Source organism: Rutidosis leptorrhynchoides, chromosome 1, assembly GCF_046630445.1.
Source record: "Rutidosis leptorrhynchoides isolate AG116_Rl617_1_P2 chromosome 1, CSIRO_AGI_Rlap_v1, whole genome shotgun sequence".
Lineage (NCBI taxonomy): Eukaryota > Viridiplantae > Streptophyta > Magnoliopsida > Asterales > Asteraceae > Rutidosis > Rutidosis leptorrhynchoides.
In genome coordinates, this window is record NC_092333.1 from 82,633,326 (window position 1) to 82,660,166 (window position 26,841).

General features: G+C 36.0%; 1 protein-coding gene across 3 annotated transcripts; it reads right to left on the reverse strand.

The window, feature by feature from the left end:
• Positions 1 to 852: 852 nt before the first annotated feature.
• Positions 853 to 23,537, reverse strand: LOC139862192 (alcohol dehydrogenase-like 4). 3 transcript variants are annotated; one of them, XM_071850754.1, is made up of 10 exons: positions 23,459 to 23,537; positions 23,188 to 23,324; positions 21,976 to 22,025; positions 21,574 to 21,902; positions 18,776 to 18,858; positions 18,456 to 18,531; positions 16,035 to 16,096; positions 15,796 to 15,891; positions 1,223 to 1,384; positions 853 to 1,134 (listed from the first exon to the last, which is right to left on the reverse strand). In XM_071850754.1, the coding sequence occupies exons 1-10, from the start codon at positions 23,505 to 23,507 to the stop codon at positions 1,021 to 1,023; spliced, it is 1,158 nt and encodes a 385-aa protein (XP_071706855.1). In that variant the 5' UTR covers positions 23,508 to 23,537; the 3' UTR covers positions 853 to 1,020. The 3 variants fall into 3 exon arrangements, with proteins under 3 accessions (XP_071706855.1, XP_071706862.1, XP_071706870.1); XM_071850761.1 differs by lacking the exon at positions 15,796 to 15,891; XM_071850769.1 differs by lacking the exons at positions 853 to 1,134; positions 1,223 to 1,384 and adding an exon at positions 15,274 to 15,541.
• Positions 23,538 to 26,841: the final 3,304 nt, after the last annotated feature.

Sequence of the window (26,841 nt, forward strand, 5' to 3'; positions counted from 1 at the left end):
AACGCCATGCGCAGTTCCTGCGCATACCATTGAACTGGGGGGACTTAATGATACACATACCCGATTAGCTCGTGTAGCGCATCAAACAGCATCGCCATAAGGATTTACAAAGGTGCGCGCTAAGGCATATAGCGTTATATTCACAACCATGGCGCAAATCCCATCCGCGCGCATTGGCAGCATCCACATGTCAGACGATGTTGTAGCTGGTAGAGGACACCTGGCAGACAAAAGGTCAGGTTCGACAAGAACACTTTTTGCTTTTGTCGGACCAGCTTGCTCGAAGATGTACTATTGGCGGGCCACGATCCTTTTAACCTTATTACGTGGCGATAGAAGACAAGAAAGATTACCCTATAAATACAGGACTTCATCCACAACATAGGGGATCTCCAAAATTCACTTTTACACATATATGCTCTAAAGAACAGCAGCGCATAGCGCAACTATACCCGCGCTACCGGACTTATAGCCATTCACTAGATATCCTCGATATACAGGTAACGTTCCATGAACATAAACCCTCCAACTTAGCGCGAGCCATCGCTGACCGGTATACCCTCCGATGGTGGGTCTATGTTTAACCACCCCTGTTGAGATCTGCATCTCGCAAGGGGTTATTCACGGTATTCCGGACCGGAGAGTTAAATCCAATTGACCCTTAAATCCCCCTCTATTGATGTCAAGCATGGACCGAACCCGACCCGATTATTCCATGCATGATCAGGTACCTTGGTCTATAAAATAAAATAAGATCCGAATTTAACTTTAGAACACGGTTGCTAACTTGCTACTTGTCAAACACTCAAACAGGAGTACTTAATCATCATCTCATAAAAGACTTCGAAATGTTAACTTTAACAAATTTTAATGCATTCAACACTTAAATCAAGTTTTGTAGCGACACTGTGATTTCATCATCACTTATTTTTCACAAGTGCGACGTAACAAGTATTGTAATATTTGTATTATATATATATGATATAAAAATAATCATATACTCCGTATATGTTTGCTGATTCAAAGATGAAGCAAGCATCTTAACGATTTCCCTTGAATCAGCAACTCGAAAGCTTGATCGATATCATTGAATGAAAGCTCGTGCGTTATGAACTCGTCCAAGGGCACACCCTCCTGAAACATCCATACACATACCATTAGATTCATTGTTTCAAACTTTATATTATACTTGAACACAAAATAAGTCAATAAATAAGCATACCGGTTTCATACAATCATCGACAAAGAAAGGGATTTGGGTCTTCCCTTTACAACCACCAAACACCGAACCTGTAATCGTTCGTCCATCAAACAACTCCATTGGATGCAATGGCAACATTCTTGGTGTTGGATGAATCCCTAATATTATTGTCAATCCCCATCCCTAGATATTCAAATAAACATAGGGTTATGTCTACCTACCCTGACCAACATATAAATCTATAATCTATAAATGTATGTATATTCAAGTGAAACTCCAATAAAGTATAGATAGTTGTGTGAGAACCGTTAAACTACAAAGGATTTTCTGTTTTTCACCTATAAGTAGATTAAATCATTTTTTTAACAGCAGTTTGAGATCATTTAGAGGGACTAAATCACACACGTGATCATCTCTTGCAATTGCATAACCGCTCCCAACTGCTACCCTGAAGGAAACCGAATCAATCAGATATATAAAAATTGTGCAATGAGAGTTATGTAACTTTTGTGATTCTCGGATGAATCTAATTCCAAGTTACATTTTGACATGAAAGGTCAGGTTTCAATAACTACTTTGTATCATGTTAGAAATGTTAATTAGGGTTGCAGTACATAGAGATGATAATGATCAATATCTTTTATTGAATGAATAATGTAAAGACTACACACCACAATATATAACCAAGATTGCAAACCTAATGAGCTGGAAAACATTATGGGCCCTTATAAGATGGGCTAGTATACATAAATGATAGGCTAACATATATTAGTGAATAGCCCTCTAACATCCCCCCATAGTTGTAGCGGGAGCTGGGCGAACGCTTAAACTAGATCGAAACTCATCAAAAAGTGTAGTAGGTAGGCCTTTGGTAAGATGTCTGCAAACTGATACCGAGAAGGAACATGAAGGACACGAACATGACCCTTAAGAACAAGATCACGTACAAAATGGATGTCAATCTCAATGTGTTTGGTGCGCTGGTGTTGCACCGGGTTGCCAGACATGTAAACAGCACTAACGTTGTCACAATAGACAAGAGTAGCAGATGAAAGCGGGCAATGGAGCTTGTAACGACCCTGGAATTTCCAACGTTTATTTATTAATAATTGTTATTATTAATACGTGTGATTAAACGAATGTACGTTACTACATTTACATGTTGCCATGATTGCCCGAACTTGACTTTAATTGCCCGAAACGTCTTTGTGACACCCGGAACTTTCACGAATAATATTTTTAGAATATTATTTACATTCATGATTAAATTTATTAATCATTTTAATTAACTAAGACTATTAGTTAGTTACTTGGGCTTTGTTGGACTTAACTTATTATTATTGGAACTTGGGCTTGTCTTAAGTTAATGGACTCTTGAACTTGGGCTTATAAGCCCACCCTACATTATTAGTGGACTTAGTTAGCCCACTCTTCCACTTGTAAGTATTACTTGAAACATTAACTAGTTAGTTGAAAGAATTGGAATCTAGTTACCTTATAATCCCCATGTTACCCATTCTATTAACCAACTTTTAACCTCTTTGCATGCTAGAGACCACCAAACAAATCCCTCCTCTTCTTTTCTGCAGCTGACCATGGGCTAGAGCTCATGGGGAGGTGATTTTGGCTTTCAAATTTTGATAACTTGGCTACTAGTTCTCTCACACTTCATTCATTCCAAAATACACACTTAATTCTCTCAACTTTCTCTCTCACTTTTCTCTCTAAGTCTTGTAAGTATCTTGAGTTTTTCTCTTCTTCTTTCTTGATTAAAACCGAACCTAACACCCTTAAATCATCATCATCTTTGTTCTTTGTTGTTAAATGTTTGTAGTTGTTAGTTGTTGTTACTTTATTACTTGTTACTTTACTTACTAGTTTCCAAGAATAAACTTTCTAGTTTGATTCTTCTTATTTCTTGTATTTATCAAGAACACTCAAGAACATAACTTACTAGTTATGATTCTACATATACTTTCTTAAAAGATTGCAAGTTCATGTGTTGATTAAATTCATACTTGAAGTTCATGAAGTAACTTTAAAGTTTACTTTCTAAAGATCAAACTTTGGTTTGAATCTTTAAAGTATGAACAACCATGAATAATTTACTTGTTTACTTAGTTTACTTCTTCTTGCACTTTACTTTCATGTAATTAGTTTAAATGGTCAAGTGCTACAAGTTAGTCTTGATCTCATTAATCTTGAACTAAAAGTTAACCTTGAAAGTTCAAGAACACATAAATAAGTTTTCTTTAAATATAACTTTGTATACTTATGCTTGATCTAGACTTTTGGGTCATGGATCTTCAAGATCTAACTAAGAACTATGTTCTACATCTTAAGATCTTGATTAGTTAGTTTACTTTCAAGTTTGTAACTTATTATTAGTCTTAAAGTTCGTGTATGTGTTAGATCTAAGACTTTGATGTAACTTTGGTTCATCAAAACACTTGCAACACTTAAGTGATTTGTGCTTCATGTCTTAGACTTGAACTTGGGTTATGATGGTCAAATCTTCGTCAAGATGATGCAACACGTCAACGAGTTGTACACTTGAAGCTATATGCATCAAGGATGAGAACCGTGATAAGCATCGAGCACCGGAACCCATTATTTTACTGCTTTCTGTCTTATACCTACTGTTTTGGTGATTCTGTAACAGACTAGTAGACCTGGGCTGTTGTGGTTATGATTTTCAAATAGCTCTTTTCGATTAGATAACTTTTCATTTAAGACTCGTCTTCATCCGAGTTACGGTTTAGGATTTATGGCCCTCCGATCGTCACTAGGTCCTTTTAACTTTGTGCAGAAATTTCAGACCTACTCGCACTTAAACCGTCACCACGGTTAAACGAAGACGAGTTTACTTCTGTAAATTTTACCACACTTAAAGGACTCATATACGGAGACATGGCCACTGGTCTCACCTTGTTTCAGTAAGGGTAGAGTCCATGGTGACTGATCGAATCAGCTTTTATTTTAAACTACTTTCATGAACGAAACTTACTTTACGCCTTTTGTTTGATGATGAATGATGATGACCCTTAAGACCTTATTTACATACTTTTAAACCTATTAAGACGATTTACTGACTTAGTACTATTTGCCTTAGGTTGAGGACCTTCGGACCGATTACTTGCACACCTTTTCCGAACCGACTTTACGACTACATTATTATTGTGAGTTATAGCATTCCCTTTTTACTTTAACTTATTTTGGGAACTGAGAATACATGTGGATTTTATGTTTTACATACTAGGTACGAGTACTTAAACTTTATATATGTGTGGGATATACAACGGCATAAACATTCCCTTTAGCTCGGTAACGTTTAATCATTGGTTTTTGAACCGTGAACGCGAATCTTAGATATGGATCCATAGGGTTTGACATCCCCACTCGGGCTAGTAGCGCTAGCATTTAATGAGTGTTTAATACTTCGTAGACATACGCACTTTCCAAGTGTACTTTCAGGGGGTATAAACGTTAAGTTAGTTACCAAGTGCCCACGGTTAACATATACTTTATCATACTGTTTTGAAACGCTCTTTGTAGCACTGAATTCTCGTGGCCTACCTTACATACTGTTATACTTAAACTATAGCTCACCAACCTTTGTGTTGACGTTTTCAAGCATGTTTTTCTCAGGTGCTTGAGGTTAGCTTCCGCTGTGTACTAGTCGTGCTGTAGACACCCGCTGCTTAGAGTTGCTATCGCATGAACTACTTTATTTTGCATTCAAACATTCGTACTTTTGAACTATGACTTGTAACGACCATTGTGGTCACATACACTTATTATTTGCTTCTACTTAGTGAAGCATGCTTTTGAAATGTAAAACATTTGATGTCGGTTATGACATCACCTTTTAATCATGAATGCAACTTGCTTTGAAAACGCATATAGTACTTAACCTTGTAATGATCCTGTTGTTGATGATTCGTACACGATGGTTTTGTACGGGGCATCACATTTGGTATCAGAGCATTGGTTGTAGGGAATTAGGTTGCATTAGTGAGTCTAAGACCGACCCGAGTAGGATTCACTAATAGGACTAATCTACAACTTGCTAGTTTACGTGTTTCTGCTGAACTTACTGCATGCTGCTGCTTACTTTTACTGCTATATGCCGTATGCTACTACATGATTTCACTACTGCATGCTATTACTTGCTTTCGATTGCATGCCACCTTCGTACGATTTGCTGTTATTGCCATGCTACTTATTGTTATACATGATTTAAACTGTTGGCCTAATACGTGCATGCTTTATGACTTACTGACATGGAAAATTTATTTTTCCTTGTTCAGATGTCGGATACACCACCTGCTACTGTTGCTGATACACCGGTTCCATTACCCACTAGTGATCCCGGCGCTTCGTCTTCCGGAGCGAGTAGTAGTGCGCCAGCACCTGTGACTACTTCTGACCCTACGGAGATTCCAGCTCCGTCTGCTCCTGGACCCTCGGGGTCACAGCCCCGCATCGGTGGGATTGAGATTCCCGCGGAGTTCGGGGAAGGGCCGTTTCGTAACCACGTGCGCACGCCTTGCCGACGCACTCCCGACGGACGTTTAGTGCCGATTCCGCCAGGCAGACACAGACAGATGTTGGCCGCCTTCGGACTGCCAGTTGAGCCACCCGTGTCGCCACCACATGATTCAGACAACGGGTCTTCCACTGATACACCATCAGACGACACCTCTTCGGATGACTCCAGTGATGATGAGGATCCCGCTGACGTACCTATTCAGGAACCCTCCACCCCGCCGAAGAAGCGGTACCGCCCTGATGGCACCGTTATTCCAGGGGTGAATGGAGGTCGTGCTTTCACTGACGCTTTTGGTCGGCGTCGGAGGGTTACTGCCCGTAAGCGGCTTGTGCCGTACCCTGCCGACCCACAGATACGTAAGGTTCCCCGTTACGTATTGACTATTCCTGGAACCGTACCGCCTAGATTTAGATACGGACCATTCCCATCTAGGGACATACCGTCTACATCCGGAGCTGTACCATCTACTTCAGCACCACCCGCACCACCGGCACCACCTGCACCGCCAGCACCGCCAGTACCGCCTGCCCCACCATCTCCCACAGTCGAGGAATTGACAAGGGAGGTGGGAATCCTCCGAGCTCGGGTTACTGAGCTCGAGGAGTAGTTGGCTCAGGTTTTAGACATCCTACACCCACCTCCACCGTAGGACTTTTGTATTTAGATTTCGATATGTAATCTAGTTGTAGTTTATTGTATTACTCATGTATTGTACAGACTTATTCAGATGTATGAAACTTATTATTATTAATGAATGAAACTTTGCATTATTAAATTCTTGCACGATGTTCTATTTACATTACTGTACGATGATTCTGTGGTATTTGTACCTAGATGCGTTATTTAATAACATGAGATGTTTTGATTCCATGTTGGTTGCTATATACTATATTATTACTATATTGAATGCTGGATTTTGACTTGGGTCAAAAATTTTGTTTAGAATACCATGGCCAATGGAAGAACCACTCCTACTGCATCCCAGATTGAGGACATGATCAACGAACGGGTCGCTGCAGCCCTAGCAGAAAGAAATCTCCAAGCTTCACCGCCACCACCACCAGTTATCCCACCCGTTCGAAATGGGTGTACTTACAAGGAATTCCAGAGCTGCAAACCGCATAACTTCAGTGGAACCGAGGGACCGGTTGGTCTCACCAGATGGTTCGAGAAACTTGAATCAGTATTCCGAGTCAGCAACTGTTCGGAGGACAACAAAACCAAGTTTGCCTCTTGCACGCTATCTGACGGTACGCTAACGTGGTGGAACACGTTAGCTCAAGCGAAAGGCATTGATGAGGCGTATGCTATGCCATGGGAGGAATTCAAAGCGGCAATGATTGATGAGTATTGTCCAAGAACCGAAATCCAGAAGATGGAAATCGAATTCATGCAGTTAAAGGCCGTTGGGAACGACCTTGACGGTTACAACTGGAGATTCTTGGAACTAGCTCTTATGTGTCCGACAATGGTCACCCCGGAATTCAAGCGTATGGAGAGATACTTCTGGGGACTCCCTAAGTCCATCAAAGGAAACGTCACATCGTCCAAACCACCGAATGTTCCCGAAGCAATGCGCATGGCGCACACCCTCATGAATCAGATTCTCATTGATGAGTCGGAGAAGGATAAGTTTGAAGCTGGTAGTAGCGAAAAGCGGAAATGGGACAACAACCACAACAACCACAACAACAACAACAACAACAACAGGGGGAGAAACTACGATCAAACCCCCACCAAGAGGCACAACAATGGTGGAAACCCTAATCCCAACAACAACACCAACACCAACACCAACCCGAACTACAAAGGAACCTTACCACAATGCAAGAGGTGTTACAAATACCACACTGGGTATTGTAATGTTGTCTGCGAGAAGTGCCAACGATCTGGGCATATCGGGAAAGACTGCAAGGTCACCACTTTAAATGGGAAGCCAAACACCAATGGGCCGAAGAAGTGCTACGAATGTGGACAGACGGGCCATTTCAGAAATGCGTGCCCAAACAAGCGAAAAGATGGCGGACCACCTCGCGCTAGAGCTTTCAATGTTAATGCAAGGGACGCACGCGAAAACCCCGACTTGGTGACAGGTATATTCAAAATCAACAATCTTTTAGCTTCTGTTTTGTTTGATACTGGTGCGGATAGAAGTTATGTATGTAGACATTTTTGCGATAAGATTAATTGGTCATTAGTCCAGTTAAAAGAGAGTATGCTTGTCGAGGTCGCCAATGGAAAACTTGAAAAGGTTGACCATATTAGTCGTGGAGCTATTATCAACATAGCTGGAGCAGATTTCGAAATTGATTTGATACCAATCAAACTGGGAAGTTTTGACGTGATCGTCGGTATGGATTGGTTGAGCAAGACAAAGGCCGATATTATCTGTGGAGATAAAGCACTTCGCATACCACAAGGAGATGGCGAACCACTGGTTATCTATGGAGAGAGATGTACCTCGAAGCTGCACCTCATTAGTTGCGTGAAAGCGCAAAAGATTATGAAGAAGGGACGTTTTGCTATCCTAGCACATGTGAAAGCGGTAGAAACTGAGGTGAAGAGCGTGAACGACGTTCGAATTGTGAACGAATTTTCCGATGTCTTCCCAGAGGAATTGCCTGGATTGCCGCCGCAGAGAGCAGTAGAGTTTCAGATTGATTTAGTGCCAGGAGCTGCACCTGTAGCTCGCGCACCTTATAGACTCGCACCTTTCGAGATTCAAGAATTACAGAGTCAACTACAAGAACTGCTTGATCGAGGATTTATCCCACCAAGTTTCTCGCCTTGGGGCGCACCTGTGTTGTTTGTGAAGAAGAAGGATGGATCCTTCCGTATGTGTATTGACTACCGTGAACTCAACAAATTGACTATCAAGAATCGGTATCCTCTTCCACGAATTGACGATCTTTTTGATCAACTACAAGGATCAAGTGTCTACTCAAAGATCAATTTGCGATCCGGTTATCACCAATTGAGGGTGAAGGAAAGTGACGTGATGAAAACTCCTTTCAGAACTCGTTATGGTCATTATGAGTTTCTCGTGATGCCATTCGGTTTGACCAATGCACCTGCCGTGTTCATGGACCTCATGAATCGTGTCTGCAAGCCGTACTTGGATAAGTTTGTTATCGTCTTCATAGATGATATCCTCATCTACTCTAAGAGCGAAGAAGAACATGAGCAACACCTCCGACTAGTGCTCGAGCTCCTGAGACAAGAGCAACTTTACGCCAAATTCTCCAAGTGTGAATTTTAGTTGAAGGAAGTTCAATTTCTGGGTCATGTTGTGAGTGACCAGGGTATCAAAGTTGATCCCGCCAAGATTGAAGCCATCAGCAAGTGGGAGACCCCCACTACTCCGACGCATATTCGCCAATTCCTAGGTTTCGCCGGTTACTACCGAAGATTCATCGAAGGATTTTCTCTGATTGCGCGTCCTTTGACCGCGCTGACTCACAAGGGCAAGAAGTTCATTTGGGAACCCGCACACGAATCAGCATTTCAAACTTTGAAGAAGAAGTTAACCACCGCACCTATCCTACCACTTCCTGAGGGCAGTGACGACTTTGTTGTTTATTGTGATGCATCGAAGAGTGGTTTTGGTTGTGTACTGATGCAACGATCAAAGGTTATTGCCTATGCCTCCCGCCAATTAAAGATTCACGAGCGGAACTACACTACTCACGATCTTGAACTTGGAGCCGTTGTCTTTGCACTCAAATTGTGGAGACATTATTTGTATGGAACTAAGAGTACTATCTTCACCGATCACAAGAGTCTCCAGCACATCTTTGATCAGAAGCAACTGAATATGAGACAGTGTTGATGGATCGAGATGCTCAACGACTACGATTGTGAACTCCGTTATCACCCTGGCAAGGCCAATGTGGTAGCTGACGCTTTAAGCCGGAAGGAGAGGACGGCACCTCTTCGTGTTAGGGCTCTGAACATCACCATCCATTCGAACCTCAACAGCCAGATCAGAGTAGCCCAAGATGAGGCTCTCAAAGAGGAGAATATATCTCATGAACATTTGAACATACTTGTCTCTCGATTCGAGGTTAGGGAGTCTGGACTCCGATGCTATGCTGGAAGAATTTGGGTACCTCTTTATGGAGATCTACGGAACCTTATACTTGATGAAGCACACAAATTGAGATATTCGATTCATCCTGGAGCGGGAAAAATGTACCACGACCTTAAAGAACAGTATTGGTGGCCGAATCTCAAGAAGGACGTTGCGACTTATGTTGGTAAGTGTTTGACTTGCTCGAAGGTTAAAGCCGAGCATCAGAGACCTTCTGGGTTACTTCAACAACCAGAAATCCCACAATGGAAGTGGGAACGGATAACAATGGATTTCATCACCAAGCTACCAAAGACGGTGGGCGGATACGGTACTATTTGGGTTATTGTTGACCGCCTTACCAAATCTGCACACTTCCTAGCGATGAAGGAAACTGATACAATGGAGAGGCTTGCTCAACTTTACATCAAGGAGGTTGTATCTCGTCATGGTATACCTTTATCGATCATCTCCGATCGCGATCCCCGTTTTGCTTCTAGATTTTGGCGTTCTTTGCAAGAAGCCATGGGAACTCGTCTTGACATGAGTACTGCTTATCATCCTCAGACGTACAAAGTGAACGAACGATTCAGACGTTGGAAGACATGTTGCGTGCATGTGTTATTGATTTTGGAAAGGCCTGGGAAAGGCATTTGCCACTCGCCGAATTCTCGTACAACAACAGTTATCACTCGAGCAATAATGCTGCACCTTTTGAAGCATTGTATGGCCGTAAGTGCCGATCCCCTATTTGTTGGGCCGAAGTAGGCGAAAAATAAATCATCGGACCCGAGGTAGTCCATGAAACAACGGAGAAGATTGCTCAGATTCAAGCTAGACTTAAGACTGCTCGTGACCGCCAAAAGAGTTATGCCGATCTTAAACGTAAAGACTTTGAATTCAATGTTGGTGATCGTGTAATGTTGAAGGTTGCACCTTGGAAAGGTGTGATCCATTTTGGAAAACGTGGAAAGTTGAACCCACGATACATTGGTCCTTTCGAAATCTTGGAACATGTTGGACCCGTTGCATACCGTTTGAATCTACCAGCACAATTGAGCTCAGTTTATCCTACCTTCCACGTGTCGAACTTGAAGAAGTGTCTTGCTGCACCTGAACTTATCATACCACTTGAGGAACTTACAATTGACGACAAACTTCACTTTGTGGAAGAGCCTGTTGGAATTATGGATCGTGAGATCAAAACTTTGAAACGCAACAAGATTCCGATTGTACGAGTACGATGGAATGCCAAACGAGGACCTGAGTTTACTTGGGAGCGAGAGGATCAAATGATGCTGAAGTATCCTAACCTTTTCGCGACTCCTCCATCTACCTCAACTTAAATTTCGGGACGAAATTTTCTTTAACAGGTGGGTAATGTAACGACCCTGGAATTTCCAACGTTTATTTATTAATAATTGTTATTATTAATACGTGTGATTAAACGAATGTACATTATTACATTTACATGTTGCCATGATTGCCCGAACTTGACTTTAATTGCCCGAAACGTCTTTGTGACACCCAGAACTTTCACGAATAATATTTTTAGAATATTATTTACATTCATGATTAAATTTATTAATCATTTTAATTAACTAAGACTATTAGTTAGTTACTTGGGCTTTGTTGGACTTAACTTATTATTATTGGAACTTGGGCTTGTCTTAAGTTAATGGACTCTTGAACTTGGGCTTATAAGCCCACCCTACATTATTAGTGGACTTAGTTAGCCCACTCTTCCACTTGTAAGTATTACTTGAAACATTAACTAGTTAGTTGAAAGAATTGGAATCTAGTTACCTTATAATCCCCATGTTACCCATTCTATTAACCAACTTTTAACCTCTTTGCATGCTAGAGACCACCAAACAAATCCCTCCTCTTCTTTTCTGCAGCTGACCGTGGGCTAGGCCTCATGGGGAGGTGATTTTGGCTTTCAAATTTTGATAACTTGGCTACTAGTTCTCTCACACTTCATTCATTCCAAAACACACACTTAATTCTCTCACTTTTCTCTCTAAGTCTTGTAAGTATCTTGAGTTTTTCTCTTCTTCTTTCTTGATTAAAACCGAACCTAACACCCTTAAATCATCATCATCTTTGTTCTTTGTTGTTAAATGTTTGTAGTTGTTAGTTGTTGTTACTTTATTACTTGTTACTTTACTTACTAGTTTCCAAGAATAAACTTTCTAGTTTGATTCTTCTTATTTCTTGTATTTATCAAGAACACTCAAGAACATAACTTACTAGTTATGATTCTACATATACTTTCTTAAAAGATTGCAAGTTCATGTATTGATTAAATTCATACTTGAAGTTCATGAAGTAACTTTAAAGTTTACTTTCTAAAGATCAAACTTTGGTTTGAATCTTTAAAGTATGAACAACCATGAATAATTTACTTGTTTACTTAGTTTACTTCTTCTTGCACTTTACTTTCATGTAATTAGTTTAAATGGTCAAGTACTACAAGTTAGTCTTGATCTCATTAATCTTGAACTAAAAGTTAACCTTGAAAGTTCAAGAACACATAAATAAGTTTTCTTTAAATATAACTTTGTATACTTATGCTTGATCTAGACTTTTGGGTCTTGGATCTTCAAAATCTAACTAAGAACTATGTTCTACATCTTAAGATCTTGATTAGTTAGTTTACTTTCAAGTTTGTAACTTATCATTAGTCTTAAAGTTCATGTATGTGTTAGATCTAAGACTTCGATGTAACTTTGGTTCATCAAAACACTTGCAACACTTAAGTGAGTTGTGCTTCATGTCTTAGACTTGAACTTGGGTTATGATGGTCAAATCTTCATCAAGATGATGCAAACACGTCAACGAGTTGTACACTTGAAGCTATATGCATCAAGGATGAGAACCGTGATAAGCATCGAGCACCGGAACCCATTATTTTACTGCTTTCTGTCTTATACCTACTGTTTTGGTGATTCTGTAACAGATCAGTAGACCTGGGCTGTTGTGGTTATGATTTTCAAATAGCTCTTTTCGATTAGATAACTTTTCATTTAAGACTCGTCTTCATCCGAGTTACGGTTTAGGATTTATGGCCCTCCGATCGTCACTAGGTCCTTTTAACGTTGTGCAGAAATTTCAGACCTACTCGCACTTAAACCGTCACCACGGTTAAACGAAGACGAGTTTGCTTCTGTAAATTTTACCACACTTAAAGGACTCATATACGGAGCCATGGCCACTGGTCTCACCTTGTTTCAGTAAGGGTAGGGTCCATGGTGACTGATCGAAATCAGATTTTATTTTAAACTACTTTCATGAACGAAACTTACTTTACGCCTTTTGTTTGATGATGAATGATGATGACCCTTAAGACCTTATTTATATACTTTTAAACCTATTAAGATGATCTACTGACTTAGTACTATTTTCCTTAGGTTGAGGACCTTCGGACCGATTAATTGCACACCTTTTCCGAACCGACTTTACGACTACATTATCATTGTGAGTTATAGCATTCCCTTTTTACTTTAACTTATTTTGGGAACTGAGAATACATGCGGATTTTATGTTTTACATACTAGGCACGAGTACTTAAACTTTATATATGTGTGGGTTATACAACGGCATAAACATTCCCTTTAGCTCGGTAACGTTTAATCATTGGTTTTTGAACCGTGAACGCGAATATTAGATATGGATCCATAGGGTTTGACATCCCCACTCGGGCTAGTAGCGCTAGCATTTAACGAGTGTTTAATACTTCGTAGACATACGCACTTGCCAAGTGTACTTTCAGGGGGTATAAACGTTAAGTTAGTTACCAAGTGACCACGGTTAACATATACTTTATCATACTGTTTTGAAACGCTCTTTGTAGCACTGAATTCTCGTGGCCTACCTTACATACTGTTATACTTAAACTATAGCTCACCAACCTTTGTGTTGACGTTTTCAAGCATGTTTTTCTCAGGTGCTTGAGGTTAGCTTCCGCTGTGTACTAGTCGTGCTGTAGACACCCGCTGCTTAGAGTTGCTATCGCATGAACTACTTTATTTTGCATTCAAACATTCGTACTTTTGAACTATGACTTGTAACGACCATTGTGGTCACATACACTTATTATTTGCTTCTACTTAGTGAAGCATGCTTTTGAAATGTAAAACATTTGATGTCGGTTATGACATCACCTTTTAATCATGAATGCAACTTGCTTTGAAAACGCATATAGTACTTAACCTTGTAATGATCCTGTTGTTGATTATTCGTACACGATGGTTTTGTACGGGGCATCACAGAGCTCACGTAAAAGATTACGAATCCAACATGTCTCTGCAACAACGTTTGCGACTCCACGGTATTCAGGTTCGGCACTGGAGCATGGCGTAGTATGTTGTCGTTTAGAGGACCAAGATATAAGACTATTACCCAAAAATACACAGTATCCAGATGTAGAGCGACGAGTAGAGGGACAACCAGCCCAGTCAGCATCTGAATAAGCAACCAATGAGCAAGTGCTAGATGAAAACAGCTGTAGACCAAGATCCAGAGTGCCCTGTATATGGCGAATAATCCATCGGAGAGCAGCCATATGAGGCTCGAGGATCATGCATAAATAAACAGATCTGCTGGACAGCATAAGAGATGTCAGGCCTGGTAAAAGTGAGATACTGGAGAGCACCGACAAGACTGAGATATAAAGTGTGATCCTTAACTGGGGGGCCAGCAGTGGTCAGTTTGGTACCAATATCGACCGGTGTGCGACTAGAATTACAACCAACCATGTCTGCACGCTCAATGATCTCAGATACGTACTTCTTTTGAGAGAGAAACATACCAGAAGGAGTACAAGTGACAGCAATGCAAAGAAAATAATTTAACGGGCCAAGATCAGTCATGGAGAACTCCTGATGTAATGAGCTGATAACCCGATGAAGAAAGGGTGTTGACGAGGCAGTCAAGATAATATCGTCCACATATAATAACAAATAGGCTGTGTCCGCGCCTTGCTTATAGATGAACAAAGAGGTGTCACATCTACTGTGTTGGAATCCAACACGCTGAGCATACCATGCAAATCGCTGAAACCAAGCTCGAGGAGCTTGCTTCAATCCGTATAAAGATTTCTGCAGAAGGCAGACATGATCGGGACGAGTAGGGTCACGAAAACCAGGGGGCTGATGCATGTAGACGGTCTCAGAGAGAGTACCATGGAGAAACGCATTCTTGACATCTAGTTGATGAATGGGTCAGTGCTGAGATGCAACAAGACTGAGTACAGTCCTAATAGTAGCCGGTTTTACAACCTAAAAGTCTCATCACAATCAATACCAACATGCTGGCTTCGACCGTTATTAAAAAAAAAAAAAAGAGAAGAAACTTAGTACTGTTATTTTACTAACATATATTAGTAAAATAGCCCTCTAACAAGAAAGTGAAGTAACTTGTGAGTAAATTGGTTGTAGTAACCCTTTATATAATATAATTAATATTTTTATTTTCTCAAAAGAAAGTAAACTTTGTGTTATAGCTCATGTAGTAGTGGTCTGGCTCTCTTAGTGAGTGGTCATGAGTTCAACTCCCATGGGTTCAGCATTGCACACAAGGTTGCCCATTTACCCTTGGATTCCACTCAAGGGTGCCTTCCGCACATCGCGTTGCGGGAGGAGAGGGGTTTTACCGATTATGCCCTCGGATTGGGCTGAGTTTCCTCCTAGGCAGCAGTTGGGGATGAGTTATGGAACTGCAAGAGATGAACGCGTGAGTGGTTAAGTCCTCCTGAGTGATCTCGTACTACTGTTAAAAAAAGAAACTTGTGGTGATTTAAATCCTACAAATAAAATTATTAATTTGTACACAACCAAACATTTATCATACACAACCAATTATGTATTAGAATGTTATAATCTAAAACACTTTAAAGTATAATTGGGCATTATGGGTTGTGTATGGTTAAATTTTAGTTGTGTACAAATCAACATCATACAAATAACGTACATCATGGGTAGACAAGAAGGCCTCACGAAGCACGTCTACATTTCCGGCACATTCGAAGCTGAAATCTACCCCTCCGTCTGTCATTTCCCTTATTTTCTATAAAACCGTTAGTATTATAAATTGATAACGAATATAAATATTTTTTTAAGGCTACAGGCCCATAACTACCTGAGACTTTTTACCGCTCAACCAATAGTTTGGTATTGAATCTTTCAAATTGTGTTCAAAAGTTACATTACCTCGTGTACTGGTTCTTTCAAATTATTTGGATTTATGAATTCTGTCATTCCCATTATTTCGCCTGTCCACATAAACTTCAAACATTATTCAAACTTTTTATAGTAATAAAGTAAATGCAATATTTCCTACAATACATAGTAAAACTAGAAAAAGCGTATGCGCGATGCTACATAATTGTATAGTTATTTAAGCGTAGCGATAAGTGAATAAAAAGTTGTTATAAAGACATACAATGTAAATTTTTCTTAGGTGAGAGATCCTATATCACTGTCTTCGACCATTTCCCTCTTTTTTTTTTCAAAATATGACTAACAAATTTCGAATAATAGCTATCCAATTTCAAATAATGACATAATAACTTTGCAATTTATTTTTTAAGTAATTATTCGATTTGAAATAATAGTAACAATAATCCCCATTCCAAATATATTGTCACTAGATAAAAAAAAAAAAGTTTAAGAAAAGATTGACTGGTATATATACTTTTTGTTAATTTTTTTAGGTTTACCTTTTACTTTTTACCCATATTTTTTTGTTTAAATGTATAAATAGGGGTACAAAGAAATTTTATCACATTACTCTTTTTCCTTTATAGAAATTGATAATTAATTTAGGATATTTTAAAAAGAAGACAAAATTTCATTCCTCGTCCTTGAGCTTTACATCAAATTTGAATCCTCGTCCTTTTTCTTTTTTTTGTGCATCCCTCGTCCCTAATGTATCACAATTCTACATCACTCGTCCTTTTTCTCGACTCCTCGTCCTTTTTCTTTCTGTCAATTCTACATCCCTCGTTCCTAAAAAGGACGAGTGATGTAGAATTGTGATACATTAGGGACGAGAGATGCACAAAAAAAGAAAAATGATGAGAAGTCAAATTTAATGTAAAGTTCAGGGACGAGGAATGAAATTTTGTCTAAAAAGAAATATTGGACAATTAGTTTGGGATAACCAATCTCCAACAATGAATTTGTGATTGAGGTAATAATAATGTGTAAAAGTATATATATATATATATATATATATATATATATATATATATATATATATATATATATATATATATATATATATGAAGATGATCCAATGAGATCTTTTTTAGTGTGAGAACTCTAGGAACTAAAAATAACACTGAAATTCGAACAAAAAGGGACACAGACGAACAAAAAACATGAAATTCGAGCAAAAATAAAAACACGGACGAACAATTTTATTTTTTTTGTTCGAATTTCACATTTTTGTTCGGCCGCCATTTTTTTTGTTCGAATTACAAAAATGTAGAACACATTTTTGTTCGAATTTCTTTTTTTTGTTCGACTATCAATGTGTTCTACATTTTTTTGTTCGAATTTCAATAATGTAGAGCACATTTTTGTTCGACTTTCGCAATTTTTGTTCGAATTTCGTGTTTTTGTTCCCCCGCCTTTTTTTGTTCGACTTTGTTGTTTTTTGCTCGCCCGCCACTTTTTTTGCTCGAATTTCCCCTTTTTTGTTCGAATTTCAGTGTATTTTTGAGTTCTCAGGGTTGTCACACCAAAAAAGTTCTCATTTGATCCCTTATATATATATATATATATATATATATATATATATATATATATATATATATATATATATATATATATATATATATATATATATATATATATATATATATATATATAAGATGCACAAATCAAAGTCTAATTAATTTAGAAGGATATTTATACATAATAGAATGCATCTTTAGTAAAAAAAATTTCTTTATTTCCATCAAAACTATTTGCATTTAAGTAAATATTTTTCTTGATTAAAATTGAAAGTCAGCTTAGTCCCTACGGTTGGATCATCTTTGACGAAAAATGCGAACCACAAGGACCATCAGTGATTCAAAACGTAAATCACGGGAACCATGAGTAATTCAGATGCAAATTACAAGGATCATCCTTGACCATAAAAAAGTTCAAATACAACCAATGATTTCTAATACAAACCACAACGATCATTTTTGATATTTTGTCTTTTTTTTTTTAAACAACGTCAACTATATAACAAGTTCGGAGTTAATTTTGTCAATTCCAACTAGGAGATAAGATAAAGTAAATGTTGTAGACAAATTAACATGAATTGGACAGTAAATGCTTTATGGGTTTCATAATGTTTTATATTGTACAATTATTATTATATATTACATATATTAATTAATATTAATATTAATATAAATATGAAATATGAATAATTAATGTTGAAATATTGAAATATATTATTATTATTATTATTATTATTATTATTATTATTATTATTATTATTATTATTATTATTATTATTATTATTATTATTATTATTATTATTATTATTATTATTATTATTATATGATATATATCATTTTTTTATATTATAGTATATATAATATATATTTAAGCATATAACATTTGTGGTACCTTTGATACGCTTATCGTCGTTAATGTCAACGCCTATAATTTTAGATGCTCCTCTTGTTTTAGCTCCTTGTATGACCTGTTTATTAAAAGAAACATAATAGCGTTCAGATCACAAATTATTTCTTCAGGAGTTCACCCGCGATGATTTCATGTTGCTCGTAAAGCATGTAGTCGGCCTCACTAATAATTAGATTGCTAATCGAGTAGGATATATACCCAAGTATACTTAAAAAGACAGGTAATGTTATGATGCACAAACTCATTACTTCATTGGTAATATTAGTTCCACCAAATGATTGATGCGTAGTTAGTATCATTACCGCTAATCCAACCGCACCCAAACCAAAAACTGAAATTGTTGAGCCTTGCTGCACGTTTGCCGTACTGATTACGGCTCCAAATCCTTCACATACATACATATACACAAAATATTACATTAGAGGGCAAAAGTCTTCATATATATAACAAAAATCTTCATATATAAAACAAACTATTATTATTTTTTATTTTTTAGTTAATTGTAAAGTGTTTGGACGTGTAATTCTATATAGATTGATGTCTGTGTGTTTTATATGACTAACACATCATCCGCTATTTTCTTTTTAAATTTTAACTTAAATATTTTTATTTGTACTATGTAATATTTGATGAAAATTATATAATAGATTCGATTGTAAAATGTATTTTCATTGATAGAAATTTCATCAAATTTATATAATACAAACAAAAATATTAAAAATCAATTTTATACAAAAGACTTAAAAAGTCAAAGTGGAACAATATTTCAAGATGGATGGAGTATTACATATATCACATACTTACATATATTACATATATTCTCAAGTTGAAAGAAAAAAGTAAAACAAACGAAAAGAAAATAACTAATTTGATAAAGATAATTATCATATAAAAATGATCAAGTATAAAATATAAAATTAGATGGGAATACATCTATCTATACTATCTATTAAATCTTTAAATTGATGATGTCACCTTATTCAATTTTTTTCTTTTCTAATTCAAAAACATGCCACATGTCATCACTACATGAGACTAGGTAATGTCATTATTCAATAATTAAACAATAACTAGTTTTTTGACCCCCGCTATCGCTGCGGTTTGGTTTTGAAAAAAAATAAATAAATAAAAAAGGTACTGTAGCTACAGTAGTGGATGTTCGGGTCGGGTTAGTGGAGCGGGTCAGGGGATCCGGATGGTATTGGGTTAGTGGAATGGGGAATCATGTTTTGAAAAAAAAAAAAGTTACTATTCACGGATGGTGTCAACCAATCATAGGTTGACAACATTTACCACAATTTATATATATATAAATTTAATTAATTATATAATTAAGTGATAAATATTATATACAACAATTTAATAACATAGATAATTAAGTGATATTATTATCTAAAAAGACTGTTATGTGAAAATTATTTGATGATAATTAAGTGATAATTATTTAAACATAATGAGAAAATTGTCTAAAAATATAACGAATATATAAAAAATATATATTGTACAACGAATATGAATCCATTATATTTTTGTCAATTATATTTCTTAAAGATATCTTAAATGGTTATAGATCATTGATATATTTAATTTAAAATATATGATACATAGTGGTGATTTTTTACATAGTTTTATACGAATATCTATCAGTGTTGGACTTTTCTTGTGTATAAAGAAAAACGAGTGATGAGATCATACAACATAAAATAAGAAAATGATGTCGCAAAATTAATTCTCATAAATACTTCCATGTAAATAATATGAATTTTTATAAATAATAGTTGTGAATTTCTTTAGAAGCCGGTCGTTATATGTGATAATCAGTGTTTCAAAGTCAAAGACAGGGAGATTGAATGTGGCTTGATTTTTAAGGTCAAAGAGAGAGTTTGAAATTTTTGTGTAGATAGTGATTTAAAAGTTAATAAAAATATATAGAGTTTTTATGCATCATAATTTTGGATCTCAGTATATGATGGTCCAAATGTGCTTACTTTAAAGGTAACCATTTAGGTTTGATATATTTTATTGAAGTTTTTTTTTTTTTTTGAAAAAAAACTGTTAATTGTTATTTACTTTGAACAAGTTTACTTAGTGTCTTGGTTAAATTGAGACTCATTCGAAGTTCCGTTTATCGACTTTTCGAATTGTTTTGCATATTTTTTTAACCATCTGATGTTTTAACGGGTCATAAAACTAGGGGAACCGAAAACGAACTATTGCGATGATAACATATTGACGTATGTGTTTAATAACACACATGTTTATTTAATAATATTGGATTCATAATATATCATTCAATAATTTTCAATAATTTTCTTTAACGAAGCCGTGATTTTACGGGTCTTTCAACTAGTTGGAAGTATATCATTCATCAGAAAAAGATTTGTAAGATAGACACACATATTTTCTTTCGATTTGCAATCATGTCAATTTGGACCGAAATGACAAAAAAACCAACTAAACCATTCATTTTCCATTTATCATCTTTTCTTTTTCATCCAAATTAAAATCTCAAAGGGACTTGCATCTCTTTTCTTTTGTCATCCATTCCCTCACGTTTAAAATAAATTGAGAACGCAAAGTTTTGGATGATAATATATACAAATAATTTGTTGACATAGTTTAGTATATTTTAACACGTTTAACCTAGACAATAAACAATAGCTCGGTCAATTGGAATATCTAATCACCACCGAGGCATCAGCATGAGTGGTATCGCGGTGGTGTTTAACACCCTCGCCGGGTAAAAGGTCCAGGGTTCGAACCTGGCTTCTGAATGACCAAATTAAACATGGACTGAAATAGGCTCCATTGAGGTCAGCCCAAAGGGAAGTTTTTACCGACCCGATCCGGGACTAAGGTCCGGCCCGCCTGCCCCTCGGGATGGTTTAAGGGTTCGGATCCCTGTGATCGTGGTTCGGATTTCCTGCCCGAACGTGTGTGTGTGTGTGCAAATGATGACTAGGCTTCGGTCCGGACTGATGCAATCTTGCCGTTCAAAAAAAATTGGAATATCTAATCAACTAATTTTGCAAATATTTTTCTAAAAAAATTAACTCGAACACTTAACACTGATTTTTTTATAGACCAATTAATTACAAACCTGTGGAGAGACAACAACTAAGTAAGGTCATCTTGTTGAGTGGAGCTTTTGGATCAATCTTGACAACACATGCCGAATCAACCACTGTGTACTCACTAAAAGTCGAAGTATTTAAAAAATGGTAGATTGGTTTCCCATCAAGAGTGTAGAATCTTGTCTTTCCATCATTTCGCATTACACTTTGAAACGGGTTAACACGAAATTTTTCACATAGATTGCTTGTTTTCGACTTGCAATAAACACATTCGCCACACTCGCCGTTAAATATGGTAAGAACATGGTCCCCTTCTTTCATGTCCTCAACACCTTCCCCTACACTTTCAACAATCCTAATCCAAAAATAGCGATTAATCGATTTTTTATATTTAAATGTTTCATGATAGAGTTTTTTTGAATTCTTACCCGGAGGCTTCGTGTCCAAAAATCCGAGGATACACCCTTTGAGATTCATTCTGTATATATACATAAGTAGTTGATCAAATGAATTAGACAAAAAAAAATCATTATAGTATTCGAATTATTTGAGTACATGGTCATTTTCAATGATGTTCATGAAGACGTGTATGTTTGATCACCTACAAGGTGTTTATATTGTACGAGTAATTAACTTGGAATTAGGCTAGTTTGGCATTGAAGTTATAGAAAATAATACATGTTATTGTTATTTATCTAACTTTGAAACAACTTTAATTGAAATCATACACTATTACTATATATTCTTTCCGTCACAATGTTCTAAATGCAAGTTTTATTATATTATAATTAAAAATTGTTAGGAATTTATGGACCCAACAACGACCACCAATCGAAAGATTGTGATCCCACAAAATACAAACGGACAGAATAACAACAAGAAAAGTAAACGACACAAGATATTACGTGGTTATATGCAATCGGTGTGATTGCTTTAGTCCACGGCCAACTAGAGAGCTTTTTTATTGATTTTTCATACTTAGGGTTACAGATTACAATAGGTATATTTATAGTGCTAATCAAAATTAGGAAACAAATCGAATAACTTGCTGGCTACGCACACTGTCGTGTTTCGCGACACTTTGTCGCGTTCCGCGACAAACTGCATCAGAACGTGACAAAGTGGTTTAGAACGTGACAGATTCTGACACCCACTTCTGCCACATTTGTCTCGTTTTAGTGCACTTTATCACTTTCTAGTCGTGTCGCGTTTTACGACAAACCTCACTCAAACCCGATACCAGAACTCGACAATTTCTTGTTTTGATCTTCTTTGCAACTATCCAACAAATATATGTTTAATAAATATCAATTTTATTTTATATTCAACGTAAGTTTAATTGAATTTATTTAAGAGATATATGCTCAATATTAATATATATTAAGAATAAATTATGAAGTTTATTGATATTTATTAATTATTTTTAATAAGTAAATAATCATTTTTTTGACATACAGAATATATATAAATAATTATAAATTATTTTACAGCTAGATAAATATTTGAATTTATATCTATTGAGCTTTAGATTGCAGACAAAGACGTCTTATATAGCCGAAAAAAAGAAGAACAACAATTCAACAAACAACTTTAGACCTTTAATTCGTACGAATGTATATGTGTGAGATGTCCGTACGTACCTGGCCTTTCCAAGCACTAAGATCAGTGTGACATATCGACGTAAAATGGATTTTAATTCTGACTTCCATTTTCTGAGGCGGTTTAACCCGAATTTGTTGTATAGAGAAAGGCTCCCCAGGACCCCATGCCACCGCAGCTTCACGTAGTTAGAAACAAATTAAAGAGTATGTGAATTATTTTATTTGTCGTTCTAAAAAGACCGTCACATATATAAATTTGTGAAATTTTAGATCTAGGAACACTGGAACACAGTCTAACGATGAAACAAACCTGTGCATGTAATTTCTTTGCCGGAATTAGATCTTTGTTCGGAGTCCATCTTTAATTCCTGTGTTTTTTTTTTTTTTTTTTTTTTGATATGTTAATTGAAATATAGTTAGGAGATGCAATGTTTATATTTATATTGTTTCACGAGATATATATGTAGGAAAGATAAATGAGCTAGGTGAGGCGTTGGCTTAATTACATTCAATGCTAGATATATATGTGAAGCAACCATACCATGACTTAGTTCAATCAAGCAAATCTAAAATTAATTTCAACATTGCCTAGACTTAATTAATCATAAATAGAAGGGTCCTGAGAAGAAAACGACCCTATTATATTGTAACTAGAAAGATCTCTTGAGATAGGTTGGGCAGGGTTGAGGAGTGACTACGTGTAACCAACTCTAGCCATCCGGTTTAGGTCAATAAAATTATATATATGTGATGTATGATCAAAGTTGGTTAGGGCTAGCTTTTAATTTAGAAGTTGATGTTTGGAAATAACAATGTGGTTTTATAAAAGTTAAATTTTTCAATACATATAAAATGATGATACTAATATATTATCTAATAGTTGATACCCCATTATAGTTAAACTATATTTAAAAGTGATCTGTTTTTTTTTTTTTTAATGACAAATTTTAGCATCGAATACTTTCATTTGCGACCCACACATGCTAGATAGGAAACTCTAAGGATTGACCCGGGTTGTTTGGCAACTAATCACGGGTTCCGGGTTGCTTAACAACTAATTGCGGAAAAATCCTGGAGAAAACCTCCCCCTCAATTATCGGAATTGAACCCGTGTTGTTTGACAACTAATCGCGGATCCCCCTGCTAAGACTTGAAAACCACTCAGGCAATGACTCGCTGGTTAAGAGTGATGTATAATAATGCAAAAGATTTATTTGTTGCGATTAAAGAGTTTGTTATATGATTTTCATGATATGAATTATGTAAAAAAAATTAAATGAAAAGATTATTTTATATATTTTTCAAGATTTTGAGCCTTTTAAAATTTGAGTGATAATCGATTGAACATTTTTAACATGCTCAAAGATTAAAAGATGTCTATACATATGTGTACATCATATACTAATACTTCGTATTTAATTAATTATTATATTTTTTACTAAACATAGCTTTGAGAAAATTAACAGGTAGGTAATAGGTAACTGTTAAGAAGTCACATAAATTAGTTGTTCACATAAATTAGTTGTTGTAGTTGGCAGTTATCTAGCAGTTGGTGCCTTGGTGGTAGTTTATGGACTTAATTGCGCCAATAGTCCTTAAAGTTTACCCTTTTTTTCATCCTGGGCCTTAAAGTTTTTTTTTTCCATCATAGCCCTTAATGTTTTAATTTGGTTTCAAATTTGTCCCCTAAACTAACATCCACTAACTCAATACAGTTACTACTAAAGCATACGAGGGCAGTTTGATCATTGTAGTTTAATAATAATAAACCTAAACATGCCGCCACATCTAAACCTACGTCTGCTATAAGTTCCCGAGTTTTCATCTTCGACTTCACATTCACGTAAATTAAACTCTATCAAACAAACTTTAGTATCTTCAATCCAATGGATGAATCCATGGATGTTTCAACATGCACAAAACTTGGATAAAAAATGTGCACTACATTTTTTTAGTACATTCAAAAAGGTTTCATTGATGAATCAAACCAATGGAACAGTACATTCATCTATAGATAAACCTACTGGATCAACCATGTTATTGAGTACAAAAATGTACACCCAAACTATTTTTATGCTACTGTTTTTTACTACTACTTTGTGACCCATACTTGGACAAAAATGTACACATAAACTGCACAAATTGTACAAACTAATCGTATTTATGACACAAACTGCACAAAACAAGCTTGCTACATATTATGACCCATAAAGCACAAAATGCACGAACACAACATTATGATGGTATATTGGTATTTATGACCTAAACAGCACAAAACAACATTCACAATTAGTCTTGTATATAAAGTGATGGAAACTAATATATACTCCAAAACATTATATAACTTGGACAAACAAAATCCGTAAACAAAATTTGTTAAAACATTCAAAATGAAATTTTATTAATGGATCACAGTATATTCATTGATGGCTCACATTAGATTCACATAATCAAACTGAAAAAATTTGTTTACAAAAAAAGTACAATATATCAAAACATATAACTACTAATTGTTTGACCATAAAACTGAAGTGTTCTTGTACTATTATGCCATTCTAATTTTCGTTACTCATTAAAGGTAATTCATTCAAATTAAAGTCATGAACCATCCTATTCTCATCTTTTGCAATTCTCGAAGGCACATTTTTCAGCATCAATAAACTATCAACCGCGTATATCACTCGATACTGTTAATACCTTTGGGCTTTGAATTGCGATGATCTTGAGACATAAGTACTAAAGTTTTTGCTGCAAATCGTATCTTTATCAACCTCCACTCAATCAACGTCATCAAGTAGTATCCCTGGACGACTTGCGACACTTAACCTCCCACTTAGATAAAGACTTAGTAACTATTTCGCAATTAACCATTTCACAATTTCATATTGTACGAGCAAAGGTGAATCAGAATTGGGGGCTAGGGTTTACTAAGAGTGAAAACTTGAATGGGATAGCAGTTGTAAACGATTCATATGTTTGGATTATGGATTATGTATGGTATAATAGACGGAGACACGAAAAGACCATTTTACCCTCGTTTGGGCTGCACGTGCTAAGAAACTAACATAGGTGACTTCCCATATATTAGGATTGGGGATGAAAATGAAACCAATTATAAACATTAGGGGTTAAGATGAGAAAAATAAACTTTAAGGTCTATGATGAAATTTATATTAAACTTTAAGGACGAAGTGCGTAATTAAGTCTAGTTTATGAAAAATTACATTAAGACAATTTTTCCATCATCATCATTATTATTATTATTATTATTATTATTATTATTATTATTATTATTATCATCATCATCATCATCATCATCATCATCATCATCATCATCATCATCATCATCATTATTATTATTATTATTATTATCATCGTTGTTGTTGTTGTTGTTGTTGTTGTTGTTGTTGTTATTATTGTTGTTATTATTATTATTGTTATTACTACTATTACTATTACTAATATTAGTATTATTATTATTATTATTATTATTATTTTGCAAAATATATAACTTTTTTTAAGGGCAAAACAGTATATATTATATATATTAAAACAAAACATTTACAAGAAGTTCCAATTACATAAAAGAACCTACATCTATAAAACCGAAAACGAAAAAACTATAGAGACCAAGATGAAAAGACTCCACAAATGGCGATAAAATGTCTTAGTCCGTTCATTATCATTAAGGGC

Bases quoted from the DNA above. Each gene is read 5' to 3' on its own strand.
- LOC139862192 (XM_071850754.1), bottom strand. From the start codon at position 23,507: ATGGACTCCGAACAAAGATCTAATTCCGGCAAAGAAATTACATGCACA. The intron at 18,859-21,573 runs GTTTGTAATTAA...ATGTATGTGAAG, and splicing joins TAGTTGTTGTCTCTCCACAG to GATTTGGAGCCGTAATCAGT. The intron at 16,097-18,455 runs GTACCACAAATG...TTATGTGGACAG, and splicing joins CGACGATAAGCGTATCAAAG to GCGAAATAATGGGAATGACA.